This window comes from Giraffa tippelskirchi, chromosome 6 (assembly GCF_054371585.1).
Source record: "Giraffa tippelskirchi isolate mGirTip1 chromosome 6, T2T-mGirTip1v1.2.pri, whole genome shotgun sequence".
Taxonomy (NCBI): domain Eukaryota; kingdom Metazoa; phylum Chordata; class Mammalia; order Artiodactyla; family Giraffidae; genus Giraffa; species Giraffa tippelskirchi.
This window is the reverse complement of record NC_137280.1, coordinates 6,013,845-6,030,375: the sequence shown is the minus strand read 5'-3', so window position 1 is coordinate 6,030,375 and position 16,531 is coordinate 6,013,845. Positions and strand designations below refer to the sequence as shown.

Here is a 16,531-nt window from a genome sequence, read left to right as displayed (position 1 = left end):
TAAACTTGCAGGATATAAAGTTAATAGACAGAAATCCCTTTCATTCCTATTCATGAACAATGAAAAATCAGAAAGAGAAATTAGTAAAACAGTCCCATTCACCATTTCAGCAAAATGAATAAAATACCTAGGAATAAACCCACCTAAAAAGACAAAAGACCTGTATGCAGAAATCTATATGACACTGATAAAAGAAATCAAAGATGACACAAACAGATGGAGAGATATGTCATATTCTTGGATTGGAAGAATCACTATTGCGAAAATGATGATACTACTCAAAACAATCTACAGATTCAACACAATCTGTATCAAAATACCAATGGTATTTTTCACCATTGAAGAAGCACTAGAACAAATGGAAACAAAAAGACCCTGAATAGCTGAAGCGATCTTGAGAAAGAAGAGTGGAGCTGGAAGAATCAACCCTTCCTGACTTCAGACCATACTGCCAAGAGACAGTTGTCAAGACATATGGTACTGGCACAAAAACAGAAATATAGATCAATGGAACAAAGTATAGCTACATCCATTCACCTCTGGGCACCTTACTTTTGACAAAGGAGGCAAAAATGTACCATGGAGAAAAGACAGACTCTTCAATAATTGGCACTGGGAAAATGGTACAACTACATTCAGAAGACTAAGATCATGGCATCAGGTCCCATCACTTCATGGCAAACAGATGGAGAAACAATGGAAACAGTGACAGACTTTATTTTCTTGGGCTCCAAAATCACTGAAGATGGTGAGTGAAGCCATGATATTAAAAGACGCTTGTTCCTTGGAAGAAAAGTTTGGACCAACCTAGACAACATATTAAAAAGCAGAGACATTACTTTGCCAACAAAGGTCCCTCCAGTCAAAGCTGTGGTTTTTCCAGTAGTCATGTGTGGATGTGAGAGTTGGACTAGAAAGAAAGCTGAGAGCCAAAGAATTGATGCTTTTGAACTGTGGTGTTGGAGAAGACTCTTGAGAGTCCTTTGGACTGCAAGGAGATCCAACCAGTCCATCCTAAAGGAAATCAGTCCTGAATATTCATTGGAAGGACTGATGTTGAAGCTGAAACTCCAATGCTTTGGCTACCTGATGCAAAGAACTGACTCATTGGAAAAGATCCTGATACTGGGAAAGAATGAAGGTGGGAAGAGAAGGGAATGACAGAGGATGAGATGGTTAGATGGCACCACTGACTCAATGGACATAAGTTTGAGTAATCTCCAGGAGTTGGTGATGGACAGGGAGGCTTGGTATGCTGCAGACCATGGGGTTGCAAAGACCTGGACACGACTGAGCAACTGAACTGAACTGAACATGTAAAAGAATGAAACTAGAACATTTCCTAACAGCATACACAAAGATAAACTCAAAATGGATTATAGACTTAAATGTAAAGCCAGAAACCATAAAGCTCTTAGAGCAAAACATAGGCCAATGCACACTTTGACATAAATCACAGCAAGATCCTCTTTGACTCATCTCCTAGAGTAATGGAAATAAAAACAGAAATAAACAAATGGGACCTAATTAAACTGAAATGTCTTTGAACAGCAAAAGAAATAATAAACAAAATTAAAAGACAACAGAATGGGAGAACATAATTGCAAGTGAGACAAAGGATATATAGCAGCTTATATGGTTCAATATTAGAAAAACAAACAGCCCAGCCAAAAAATGGGCAGAAGACCTAAACAGACCTTTCTCTGAAGAATACATACAGGTGGTGAACAAACACATGAAAAGATGTTCAATATTACTAATCGTCAAAGAATGCAAATGAAAACTACAGTGAGGTATCAACTCACACCAGTCAGAACGGTCATCATCAAAAAATCTACAAACAATAAATGCTGGAGAGGATGTGGAGAAAAGGAAACCCTCCTACGTTGTTGGTGGAAATGTAAACTGATATAGTTATTATGGAGAAGAGTATGTAGATTCTTTAAAAAACTAGGAATAGATATCATATGACCCAGCAGTCCCACTACTGCGCATATACTCTGAGAAAACCACAATTCTAAAAGACACATGTGCCCCAATGTTCATTGCAGCACAGTTTACAATAGCTAGGACACGGAAGCAAACTAGATGACTATTGACAGATGAATGGATAAAGATGTATGGTAATATATACATAGATAGATAGATATAGATATAGATATATAGATATACATACAATGGAATATTGCTCAGGCATGAAAAGGAACAAACCTGAGTCAGTTATAGGGAGTTGGATGAACCTAGAGCCTGTTAAACACAGTAAAGTAAGTCAGAAAGAGAAAAACAAATGTTGTGTATTAACACAAACATACAGAATCAGGAAAAGTGGTATTGATGAACCTACTTGCAAGGAGGGGAGGGAGATGCAGATGTAGAGAATGGACCTGTGGACCCAGTGAGGGGAGGAGAGGGTGGGACAAATGGAAAAGTAGTATCGATGTATATACACTGTCAAGTGTAAAATAGAGAGCTGGTGGGAAGTTGCTATATAACACAGGGAGCCCAGCCTGGCCCTCTGTGATGACCTAGAGGGGTGGGATGAGGGGAGAGGAAGGAGGCTTAAGAGGGAAGAGATACATGTAAAATCATGGCTGATTCCTATTGTTCTACAGCAGAAACCCACACAACACTGTAAGGCAATCTTCCTCCAATTAAAAAATAAATTTAAAGAAAAATAAAGATTTTAACTTTTAGTTAAATTATATTGCTCAAAGGAAACCTATTTTCTCCAGTCTAGGATGTTATCAAGTCATATAACAAAACACTCATGAAGAGTCATAAGCTACAATCAGGCAAGAAAACTTGAGGGGTTCATGAAAAGTTCTTATTGTAAAAGGAACGGCCTCAAATATCAATAATTAATTAATCATCTCACCTTCAGGGTAATTTTCTTCTCCCTGTCATATTTCTAGTCAGCTCCTTTGCTGAGCACCGAAGAATGGATGCTTTTGAACTGTGGTGTTGGAGAAGACTCTTGAGAGCCCCTTGGACTGCAAGGAGATCCAACCAGTCCATCCTAAAGGAGATCAGTCCTGGGTGTTCACTGGAAGGACTGATGTTGAAGCTGAAACTCCAATACTTTGGCCACCTCATGTGAAGAGCTGACTCATTTGACTCATTTGAAAAGACCCTGATGCTGGGAAAGATTGAGGGCAGGAGGAGAAGGGGATGACAGAGGATGAGATGGCTGGATGGCATCACCGACTCAATGGACATGGGTTTGGGTAGACTCCAGGAGTTGGTGATGGACAGGGAGGCCTGGCCTGCTGCAGTCCATGGGGTCGCAAAGAGTCAGACACGACTGAGCGACTGAACTGAACTGAACTGATAGTGACTACTTTCCTTTTTCTCAAGTGAGAAATTTACTCAAGATTTGCTCCTTGAGTTCAGCTCTTTCTTTTCAATACTATTTTCCTGGAGATTTTATCTATCTTATGGATTTAATATCACATTTCTATGTAGACAATTTCAAAATTTATATCTTTAACCATTTCAAATTTATATTGTATACTCAGCACAGCACTTAAAATATTTACATAATAACTATTTAATAAAACTAGCTGATTTAACTGAACTTTTAGCATGCATAAACACACACACAATGAAAAAACTTTTTTATTCTGAAAAACTATCTTGTTGAAACTGATATTTTGTGTGGCAAAACTCACAAGTAATAGAGATATATTTCAATATCCCAGTTTTTGTCAAATTGGGGAGTTTCAAGAAAATTAATAAATAATTTTATAAGTAAGATTTCATGTGGAAATATATCTAATCTATTCCACTCTATGTGTTATATGTATTTTTATGTATACACACAACATCCTATTACATTCATATAGATATATTCTATTATATATTAAGCTATAATATCTCATAGGATACATACATTACATAGGATGTGTTATACCTAAAAAGCATATAATATTAAGCAATATTTTCAATCATTCTAAGATGTTAAACTTATATTGATAGAAATTTAAATGATATAAAGTAGAATATATATACACACATAATAAAGATTGAATAGATATTTATGTAACAGAGTGCTCGGTATAGTTTTCCTACAGTGAAAGTGACTTTTCCTGTTTCTTCAGAGTATTAGAAATTAAAATGTGTAGGACTTGCATAGAGATTTATCAATCGTAAAATTGATTTTGTGAACTTTAGCTCATTTTCCGCCTCGAGAGACTATAAACTGAGATCAGAGTACTGATGGAAAAGACAGAGAGCTCTGTGTAGTGAGAGGTGTCAGAGTCCTGCAGTCGTCTCCCTTCCTCCTCCTTTCCTTTGCCCAAAGCTCAAAGTGAGGACTGAAAGAAGCTCTTTCTGCCCCTTTCCTGTCTGCCTGCTTCTGTTCCTCTCTGACCTTAAAAGAACTTCATGATAGGAATGATATCACTAGATAATTTAACCTAACTCCTAAGTTATTCTCCACTGAGTGTGCACGGTGCTTTGCTAGCCTGTTGATTCTTTTCCTAGATTGAAAGAAAGAAGAATGAAGAATTAAATAGTAAGAAAATGACTAGCTCTCTACTCCCAGCAGCCTCATTAGCAATCCTGCAGGCAGATCACGTGGGCAAGATAACATCTGAAGAAAGATCAGCAGGAGTCAGCCAGTATGCATGCAAGAGAAAATGACACAGACCCCAACCTCCTGCCTGGATGATTCACTGAGACTCCAAAAACAGTCATAGCTGAGCAGACTTTTCCGAGGTGATCTGGAGCACAAATCCACCTTCTCCCCAGGCTGCTAGATCTCTGAGAAAGCAATCTCTCTGTTCTCTGAGAAAGCAACTGTTCACCTACCTTGTGAGTATTGACTGATTGATCAGTGGCCAGCCAAACCTGAGTTCAGCCACAAGAAGACAGGAAGCCGATGGGGTGTGTGGCCTCTCCCTCTCCCATCAGCCAGGTGGACTCACCAAAGCTACACTGTCTGTAAAGGGAGTAAACCTGGGGATCTGCCTGAAGTGGTGAGTTGATTCAAAAGAGAGACTTCTGTGGTCTCCACTTCACGAAGCCAGGGACAAAAGTTGTATTAAATAACTCACTATACAAGACATTGGGCTTCCCAGATGGCTCAAGTGGTAAAGAATCTGCCTGTCGATGCAGGAAACACAGAGACACAGGTCAGTCTCTGAGTTGGGAAGATCCCCTGGACGAGGAAGTAAAAACCCACTCCAGTATTCCTGCCTGAAAAATACCATGGGCAGAGGAGCCTGGCGGTTTACAGCTCATTGGGTCACAAAGAGTCAGACATGACTGAGCATGCATTCACAAGACATTACCTTTCAAGGGAGTTACAGAAGGAAGGACGTACAGAAGATTGCATCTAAACACCAACGCACTGATGGTAACGATAAAATTCACCTCTGACATCCACTCTCCCTTCCTTCCTGATCCTCTGAGAGGAGCAGAGAAAGCAGTGAACAAATAGAAGAGGATGCAGAGTAAGAAAGGGGAATAAACTATCGTGAACGCCTTCCCCCACTGCAGAATTATAGCATAATAAGGTGCAAGCTGTGTTGTCAAGCATGAGAGTTTGAAATTTTGATATGAAGACAAGACTGGAAATTTTAACATCTAAAAAATGAGGCTACTTGTTAATAACTAGGAATCTGACTGAGATTTCATCCAGGGAGCATGGAAAAATACTACAACACAGATTGTTTTAAAGCTTTGTTTTTAAAAAATGTAAAGCTATTTTGTAATTTTACCCTACTCGGTCCAAATTGTTCAATATACATTTACCAAATGATTTTCATTCCACATGTCTTGAAATGTTTATTGTTTAAAGAAAAGCTCTACTAATAAACTACAAAGTTATTTTTAATAATAAAGAGCTTCCACTTAAAAGTTGCTCGTATAATGTTGCTAAATGTTATCATGTCAAAAATACATCTTAATAAAAATACCAGCATAACCAAATATATATCAATTATAGGGGCATATAAAGCATAAAATACAAAATAAGGTATAAAATGCAGAGTATGTGTGCGTGTATGTTTGTGTTAACATACACCATACCATACCTGAGTTGACTCTAAGGAAACTTGATTTTCTTTACGATTGTTCTTTGAAAAATTGTGAAACTGATTAAAAATAAAGATTTTAAAACTACTTAGGATCCTTACTGATGATCTTGTAAATGAATGTTTTTTTTCTCTCTTTTCCTTATATGTGATGTGTTTAGTCGCTCAGTCATGCCCAACTCTTTGTGACCCCATGGACTGTAGCCCTCTCCAGGCTCCTCTGACTATGGGAATTCTCCAAGCAAGAATACTGGATGGGTAGCCTTTCCCTTCTCCAGGGGATCATCCAAACCCAGGGATCGGACCCAGGTCTCCCATGTTGCAGGCAGATTCTTTACTGTATGAGCCACCACAAAACAAATTTGCCTTACTATATAAATCAATATCAAGAAAAACAAAACCAAAAATTGTTATTTGTACTTTACGAATTTTTTTTAGTCCAATTTAGGACCTGTAACAGGGAATAAGTGTAACAGATGTTTGCATCTCATGAAAAATGTATTTGATTCTTTGACTGAATGTTTTTCACTTTATGCTCATTATACTCAGATAACTCCCACTTGTTTACAAAATTTGTTAGAGGGTTACATTAAAGAGTTAAGATAGTATTACTTCTTCTTTTTTATGTGATTCTCTGATACAACACAGTAAAAAAAGCAAGTAGTGGTAAAGAAGCCAAATAGATGGAGGAAAAATAAAACATAACCCTTTGTGAAAAACCACAAAACTCCCAAACATAAATCATATTTAATGCTTATTTTTTAAATAAATACACAGAAAAGCAAGTCAATAAAATTAGATAAAGAATAGCATGTTTTAAAATGTAACTCACATTTGCTATAGAAAACAGGGTCAATAAGGATACTTTATATTTTTAGCAATCCAAATTAAATTATAGGCAATAGTCACATACTTTTTCTTCAGCAGACTTAAGAACAAAATTGCTAGAGTTGCTGACATACAACAAAATTGTCTGCTTTTATCTGTATTACTTTTTCAAGATATTCTATAAGTACTAGAAAAAAAGAATGATTTAGAGTTATGAACTGCTTGCCAGCCAGCTTGCAATAAAAAGCCATTACTTTAGTACTGATAGTTCCTGGCCTGCTGTGGCAGTACAATTGATAAAACTTTTAATGGTGTTGAACAGGGCTAGGGTATTGTCAGAAGACAATGCTCAGGAAGCTACAGTATCTCAGACTTTTGAGATGTTGGGGATAAGTATTAAGAACCATAGAAAAGAATAATTGAGTCATGTTTCTGTACAGCAGTAATTAACACAACATTGAAATTCAACTATACTTTAATAAAAATAAATTTTAAAAAAGAATAACTGTTTTGGGGGGACATAAATACAACAGATAAAAGAAATAATATTTTAGGAAAATCATCATCAGCTTAAATTGATATAACCAAAGAAGTCCATGGTAGCATGTAAGGAAAACCTATTCTTAAATAGTTGGAAGACAGAAAAAGGTAAAAATTGGTTTTAATATTTTATTATAAGGATACCATAGCTCCAAATAACCTTGCATATGCAACCCCAGCAAGTACTCTGTTGAACCCTGAAACTCAGGGTAAAGACTTTAAAACCTGGAACATTAATTATCATAATTGCCATCTTTACAGTGAGAAAATATAGTGAATGCAATAAAAAACTGAGTTTGGGGGCTTCCCTCGTGGCTCAGTGGTGAAGAGTCCACCTGCCAATGCAGAGAACACAGGTTCAGTCCCTGATCCAGGAGCATCCCACATGCTGTGGGGCAACAAAGCCTGTGCACCCCAACTACTGAGCCTGTGCTCTAGAGCCTGGTATCCGCAACTACTGAGTCCACGTGCTGCAACTACTGAAGCCCACATGCCCTAGAGCCCTGTGCTTCTCAACAAGAACAACCACTGCAATGAGAAGCCCATACTCTGCTACTGGAGAGTGACCTCTGCTCTCTGCAACTAGAGGCAAAGCCCATGCCTGCAGCAACGAAGACTCAGAATGGGAAAAAAAAATAAAAAATAAAATAAAAAATAAACAAACTAAGCTAGGCCCATGTCTGGTTCACAGTAGCTGCACTGGAGTCATAGAACCACCGCATGACAACTTCCATGGACCTTAAATATGTAATTTGAATGGATACTTGATATCGATCCCATATTGATTTCTTGGTTTTGTGGTAAGAGCTATCAGTAAGGAAGATCAAGTAGAAATCTGAAATTCCTTCTCCCTACTATCCTCCACCTTAGAAAAGATAGTAAATCAAAACAATATCATACACATCAGCAAGATGGAAGGCTGGGAATTCCCACCCAGTCCTCATCCCCCAACAAAAGTAACAATTTAACAGCAATTCACAAATAAAAACCTAAAAATATTTAGTACAAGGCAAGGATGCCCACGCTTTCCACTTCTATGGTGCAAAGAGAAAGAGAAGGAGAAGAAAAAAAGAAAAAGGAGAGAAAGAAAGAAAAGATATCCAAATCAGAAGGAAGAAATAAAATAACTTGCTTGTACATGACATGATGTTATATGTACAAAATCTGAAAAACTCCACCAAAAATTGTTAGAAATAATAAATCCAGTAAAGTTGCAGAATACAAAAGTAACATACAAAATCAGTGTCTTTTCTATACATTATAACAAATTATACAAAAAAGAAATTGAGAAAGCATTTAAAGAACAAAAATAATAACATACTTAGGAATAAACTTAAAGACATGAAAGATATGTACTGAAAATGATAAAACAGTAATGAAGTTAAAGAAAGCACAGATAAATGGAGACATTTTCTGTTCACAAATAGGAAAAATTAGCATAGTTAAAATTTGCATATTACCAACTCCAATTCAACAGCATATTAAAAGAATTATACACTATGACCAAGTGAGATTTATCCCTGGGAAGCAAGGATGGTTCAATATATGCAATCAATAAATGTGATGCACTACATTCTCAGAATGAAAGATAAAGATCATATGATCATCTCAATATATACCGAAAAAAATCTGACAAAATATACCAGTCTTTCGTTTCAACAGATTGAGTATAGAAGGAACATGCCTCATCATAATAAAGGCTGTTATGCCAAAGCCATTGCTACCATCCTACTCAATGGTGAAAAATTGAAAGCTTTTTTTCTGAGATAAGGAAAAAGACAAGGATATCACTCTCATCACTATTATTCCACATGGTACTGAAATTCTAATTAGACCAATTAGTCAAGACAAAGAATTAAAAGGCATCCAAATCATAAAGGACACAGCAAATTGTTTTATTATTTGTAGGTGAAATTATCTTATATGCAGAAAATCAAAAAAAGCTGTTGGAACTAACAAAAAAATTCAATAAAGCTTCAGGATATAAAATCAATGTACAGAAATCAGTGGCATTTCTATATACTAATAGAACACGTGAAAAAGAAATAAACTATCCCACTCACAATAATATCAAAAACATAAAATAATTAAAAATTTATATAACCAAGGAACTAAAATACCTGTAAAATGAAAACTGCAGAACTTTTATGATGAAAATTGAAGAAGATACAAAAGGAAAGATATCCCAGGTTCATGGACTGGAGCAATTAATATTATAAATATGTCTATACTATACAAAGTCATAAATAGATTCAATGTAATCCCTATCAAAACTCCAGTGGTATTTTTCACAGAAATAAAGAAATCCTAAAATTCATATGGGACCACAAAAGACTGAATTGCCAAAGCAATACTGAGACAAAAGAACAAAGATAGAGGTATCATGGGATCTAATTTGAAGCTATACTACAAGGATATAGTGATTAAAACAGTACGGCATTAGCATAAAAATAGAGACATACCAATGGAGCAGAAAAGAGAGCTAAGAAATAAATGCCATCACATACAGTCAACATATATTTCACAAGAGGTTCAGGAAAATTCAACAGGGAAAAAATAGTCTCTTCAATAGATAGTGCTTGGAAAACCAGATAACCACATACTGAAATTGAATTCTTATCTTACAGCACACTACAAAAATTACCTTGAAATGGATTAAAGACTTAAACACAAGATCTGCTATTGCAAAACTCCTAGAAAAATATGCAGGAAAGAAGCTCCTTGAAACTGGTCTTGGTAATGATCTTTTGGACACAATACCAAAAGTACAAACAACAAAGGCAAAAATCAACCATCAGAATTACATTAAGCTTGAAAGCTTATTTACAGAAAAATAAAAATAAACAAAAGAAAAGGCAGCCTATATAACAGGAGAAAAATTTTCAACCATATATCATATAAGGGGTTACTATCCAAAATATATAAGGAACTCACACAATTCAATAGCAACGAAACAAATAACACAATTTTTAAAATGTGAAAACAACCTAAATAGATGTTTCTCAGAATAATACATTAAAATGACCAACAAGTGCTTGAAAAGGTGTTCAACATCACTAATCATCAAGGAAATGAAATCAAAACCATAATAAGATATCACCATACATCTGTTAGAACAGCTATTATCAAAAAGAAAAGGTAAATGTGCAAGATGCAGTGAAAATGGAATCTTTGTATACTGTTGGTGGACATGTAAATTGGTAGAACCTTTAAGAAACAGCATGGAGCTTTCCTGGAGAAGGAAATGGCAACCCGCTCCAGTATTCTTGCCTGGAGAATCTCATGGACAGAGGAGCCTGGCAGGCCATGGTCCATAGGATCACAGAGCGTCAGACATGACTGCAGTGACTAAGCACGCACACACGCATGGAGCTTCCCTCAAAAAATTAAAACAGAACTACCATACAATCCAGGAATCTCATTTCTGTGCAGTCATCTAAAGAAAGAAAGACAGGATATTGAAGAGACAGCTGCATTTCCTTGTTTATTGAATCATTATTCACAATAGCTAAAATATGGAAACAACCTAAGTGTTTATCCATGGATGGATGGAGGTGGAAAATACGACACATACACAAACAATGGAATTTTATTAAGTTTGAAAAGGAAGGAAATTCTGACATTTGTGACAACACAAATGAACCTGAAAGACATGACGCTAAGTAAAATAAGCCAAACAAAGACAAATAGGATCTCACTTTTATGTTTTATCTAAAATATTCAAACTCATAGGAGACAGTAGAATGTTGGTGACAAGGTATATAGTGAAAGTGAAAGCTGCTCAGTCTTTTCCAACTCTTTGTGACCCCATGGATTGTACAGTCCATGGAATTCTCTAGGCCAGAACACTGGAGTGGGTAGCCTTTCCCTTCTCCAGGGGATCTTCCCAACCCAGGGATCAAACCCAAGTCTCCTACATTGCAGGCAGATTCTTTACCAGCTGAGCCACAAGGGAAGCCACAAGGTCTAAGGGCTAGGGAACATGGACAGACATTGATTGAAGGGTACAAAGTTTGCTGTATGCAAGATGAGTAAGTCTTAGAGATCTAACATACAACACAGTAATAAAATCAGCTATATGAATCTGCCTGCCAATGCAGGAGACACAGGAGATGCAGGTTAGATTACTGTCAGGAATATCACCTGGAGTAAGAAATGGCAACCCACTCCAGTATTCTTGCTGGGAAAACTCCATGGTCAGAGGAGCTTGTTGAGCTAACGTCAATGGAGTCACAAAGAGTAAGAGATAATTGAGCAACTGATCACATACACAAACACACACAATAGTGTATGCTTGAACTTTGCTGGGAGGATAGATACTGTGTTCTCATTACAAACACACAAAAATTTAACTATATAAGATGATGGATATGTAATTAGCTTGATTGTGCTGATCACTTCACAATGTATACATATATCAAAACATCAAGATACACACCTTAAACATACACACATTTTCTTGTCAAATTATACATCAGCAAAGCTGGAACAAAAACACTACTACACTCCTGGAAGAATTACACCTATTACTGCTGCCCTCAAAGACCTAATTCAGGATTCAGAGTTGGTAGTCCCATCTTATTTCATTAAATTTTTGAGTTTTGTCCTGAACAAGCAAACAACTAGATCCTAGAAGACTGGAGTGGATTACTATAAAGTTAACAAAGAAATGGCCCTAATTATAGCTGCTCTGAAAAATATGGTATTCTTTTTTCCTAAAGCAGATTGAAAAAGTATTGGGTCTGCAAAGAAGAACTGTACAAAAAAGGTCTTAACGATCCGGGTAACCACAATGGTGTGGTCACTCACCTAGAGCCAGACATCTTAGAGTGTGAAGTCTAGTGGACCTTGGGAAGCATTACTACTAAAAAAGCCAGTGGAGGTGATGGAATTCCAGCTGAGCTATTTCTAATGCTAAAAGAATATGCTGTTAAAATGCTTTGCTTAATACACCAGGGAATTTGGAAAACTCAGCAGTGACCGCAGAACTGGAAAAGGTCAGCTTTCATGTAAATCCCAAAGAAGGGCAATGCCAAAGAATGTTAAAATTACCACACAATTACACTCATTTCACAAACTAGCAAGGTAATGCTCAAAAATCCTTCATGTTAGGCTTCAACGGTACATGAACAAAGAACAACCAGATGTACAATCTGGATTTAGAAAAGGAAGAGGAACCAGAAATCAAATTGCCAATATTCACTGGATTATAGAAAAAGCAGGGGAATTCCAGGAAAACATTTACCTCTGCTTTGTTGACTACACTAAAGGCTTTGACGATGGATCACAAGAAACTCCAGAAAATTCTTAAAGAGATGGGAATACCAGACCACCTTACATGTCTCCTGAGAAACCTGTATGCAGGTCAAGAAGCAACAGTTAGAACTGGACATGGAAAAATGGATTGGTTCAAAATTGGGAAGGAGTATGTCAGGGCTATATATTATCATTTTACTTATTTAACTTTGTAGAGTACCGTGTGTGAAATGCTGGGTTGGATAAATCACAAGTTAGAATCATGATTCTAATCCAAAATCACTGCAGATGGTGACTGCAGCCATGAAATTAAGACGCTTTCTCCTTGGAAGAAAAGCTATGACCAACCTAGATAGCATGTTAAAAAGCAGAGACATTACTCTGCCAACAAAGATCCGTCTAGAAAAAGCTGTGATTTTTCTAGTAGTCATGTATGGATGTGAGAGTTGGACCATAAAGAAAGCTGAGCACCAAAGAATTGATGCTTTTGAGCTGTAGTGTTGAAGAAGACTCTTGAGAGTCCCTTGGACAGCAAGGAGATCCAACCAGTCCATCCTAAAGGAAATCAGTCCTGAACACTCATTGGAAGGACTGATGCTGAGGCTGAAACTCCAATACTTTGTTCACTTGATGTGAAGAACTGACTCATTTGAAAAGACCCTGATGCTGGGAAAGATTGAAGGCAGGAGGTGAAGCGTTCAACAGAGGACGAGATGGTTTGATGGCATCACTCACTCGGTGGACATGAGTTTGAGTAAGCTCCAGGAGTTGGTGATGGACAGGGAATCCTGGCGTGCTGCAGTCCATGGGGTCACAAAGAGTCAGACACAACTGAGTGACTGAACTGAACTGAACTGAGAATGAAGATTTCTGGGAGAAATATCAATAACCTCAGATATGCAAATGATGCCACTCTAACAGCAGAAAGTGAAGAGAAACTAAAGAGCCTCTTGATAAAGATGAAAGAGAAGAGTGAAAAAGCTGTTTTAAAGAAGAGAGTGAAAAGGCTGGCTTAAAACTCAACATTTAAAAAACAAAGATCATGGCATCTGGTCCCATCACTTCATAGCAAATAGATGAGGGAAAAATGGAAACAGTGACAGATTTTATTTTGAGGGGTTCCAAAGTCTTTGCAGATGGTGACTGCAGCCATGAAATTAAAACACACTTGCTCCTTGGAAGAAAAGCTATGACAAACCTAGACAGCATATTAAAAATCAGAAACATCACTGCTAACAAAGTTCCATACAGTCAAAGCTATGTTTTTTCCAGTAGTCACGTTATGGATATGAGAGTTGGAGCATAAAGAAGGCTGAGCACTGAAGAATTGATGCTTTTGAACTGTGGTGCTGGAGAAGACTCTTGAGAGTTCCTTGGACAGCAAGGAGATCAAACAAGTCAATTCTAAAGGAAATCAACCCTGGATGCTCATTGGAAGGACTGATGGCTGCAGCTGAAGTACCAATACTTTGGGATCTGGTGTGGAGAGCCGACTCATTGGAAAAGACCCTGATACTAGGAAAGATTGAGGGCAGGGGGAGAAGGGGGTGACAGAGAATGAGACGGTTGGATGGCACCATCAACTCAATGGACATGACTGTGAGCAAACTCTTGGAGATAATGAAGGATAGGGAAGCCTGGCATGCTGCAGTCTATGGAGTTGCAAATAGTTGGACCTGACTGAAAGAGTGAAAAACAACACAGTAGGTGGCCATTTAGTGGTGAGTTCATTCTTTTCCATTCCAATCAAGATAGAAGGTTAGAAGCATTACTCATTCATGTGTGATCAACAACAATTTATACTTTTATGTTTTTGTCTCATTTTTTCTTTTGGGTTCCAAAGTCATTGCAATTGGTGACTGCAACCATGAAATTAGAAGACAATTGCTTCTTGGAAGGAAAGCTATGGTAAACCTAGACAGCATATTAAAAGCAGAGACATCACTTTGTTGACAAAGTTCCATAAGGTCAAAGCTATGGTTTTACAGCAATCATGAACGGATGTGAAAGTTGGATCCTAAAGAAGGCTGAGTGCCAAATAATTGATTCTTTCGAATTGTGGTGTTGGAAATGACTCTTGAAAGTCCCTTGGACAGCAAAGGAGATCAAACCAGTTAATCCTAAAGGAGAACAACCCTGAATATTCACTGGAAGAACTGATTCTGAAGCTTAAGCTCCAATATTCTTCACCACCTGATGTGAAGAGTCGATTCATTGGGAAAGACCTTGATGCTGGGAAAGACTGAAGGCAAAAGGAGAAGAGAGCGGCTGAAGATGAGATAGTTGGATAATATCACCAATTCAATGGATGTGAACTTGGGCAAACTCTGGGAGATAGTGAGGGATGGGGAGGCCTGTTGTGCTGCAGTCTATGATGTTGCAACAAGTTGGACACGACTTAATGACTGAAAAATACAGTTCATATTTTATCCATGTCGGTCTTTATCGTCTTTATCCATGCTTATCCTTCTTAAATCTGATAATATTCTAGGTCTTCCTGACTTCAATCCATAGTGCTAAATCATTTGATTTTAATTAGTTTCTTTGGCTATTTACTCCTCTGAGCATCTTGATCACCCTACATCCAAAACTGGCTTTTATATCCGCAATTCTTGTTGAACCAGTGCTGACGCTCATGTGGGGTATCCAGGTATCCAGAAAGATATTAACCTTTATTTGAGCCAGTTGATAGTCTTCAAACATTGCATATAAACAAAGCATTTTCTTCAACTGAGACTTTCTAATAGAATCAACCCTTTGATTACCTTAGCATTGCTCTTGAGATAAACAGCATAAGCACACACTCTTAATTTTATTTAAAAGGCCCTTCATGTTCTGTCCTCTGTGTTCCCTTTCATAAATCACTCATTCCCTCTCTCTTATCTCAAAATGGCCCTCCTTCTTCATTTAGTGATCCAATTACAATGGCTTTGTCTCAGGAATCAGATGCACCACAAAACCCCAGGCAGTGGGCAGTATGTTGTGGAATGCATTCCTCTTTAGACTTTTTAAAACACATCTCCAGTTGTGGTAACAGTATAATTTTTATTTTTAAAAGCTATATTAGCTTTAATATTTCAGGTAACACTAGATATATGTAAATTAAAATATCTGGAAGAGACAAAGTTCATAATAATGATACATCATGCTTATTGAAGAAGCAAATATTCATTTCTTACCGTGGGACCCATCCCAGTCAGTAGCGAGTTTCTGAAGTCTTCACTGAAAACAAAGCTGTGGAAACTCTGAGGCATGAAAGAGGCTGTAGAGTCATGTCCTTCAATCTGATTTTTATATACTTGTGTCCGAGGTCGAGCTAGGCCTTTCAGTATTATATAAAATCCATCATTTCCGATCACTGAAAGAAAACAAAACCAAATAAGATATACTATAGACCTTATTTTGAAGGTGCTTTGATGTACATGTGTCCACAATACCTATTACAATTGCTTCCCTTTTAGCAGATTTCTTTTTATTTCTTCATTGACAGTGACTTTAATGTAGCACTAAGGCATCACAAAAATTTAGACAAATAACAAAAATAACAAAGAGATCTACAATTAGAGTACTATTTGCTGACAGCTGTTTAGAGTAATCAATCCCCTTATGGAACTGATAAATTGTAGGAAAGAATCGCGGTGACATATCAAGATTAATAGATTTAAGACAAAATGAGGAGAAAAGTGTCAGAAAAGCCCTTGAACTTTTTTAAATGTTTCTGTCCCTTTCAAAAATGCCATTCTTTTTGTTTTATATAAGTAGCAGTGCTGCTAAGTCGCTTCAGTCGTGTCCGACTCTGTGCGACCCCCGAGTCGGCCGTCCACCAGGCTCTCTCTTCCCTGGGATTCTCCAGGCAAGAACACTGGAGTGGG

The 16,531-nt window shown here is 37.3% G+C and overlaps 1 protein-coding gene across 11 annotated transcripts in view; it reads right to left on the bottom strand.

Moving 5' to 3' along the window:
- The window catches only part of CNBD1 (cyclic nucleotide binding domain containing 1), a 441,461-nt gene that overhangs the window by 204,404 nt on the left and 220,526 nt on the right, over positions 1 to 16,531 (bottom strand). For 10 of the 11 annotated variants that reach the window (XR_014055766.1, XM_081496826.1, XM_081496830.1 and 7 more), the window contains one exon: positions 15,839 to 16,017. Coding sequence is in view for 10 of the 11 variants with exons in the window: in XM_081496826.1 (XP_081352952.1) it covers positions 15,839 to 16,017 (179 nt within the window). In the remaining variant the exon portion in view is untranslated. The remainder of the gene's footprint in view (positions 1 to 15,838; positions 16,018 to 16,531) is intronic. The other variant, XM_081496827.1, reaches the window with a different exon arrangement.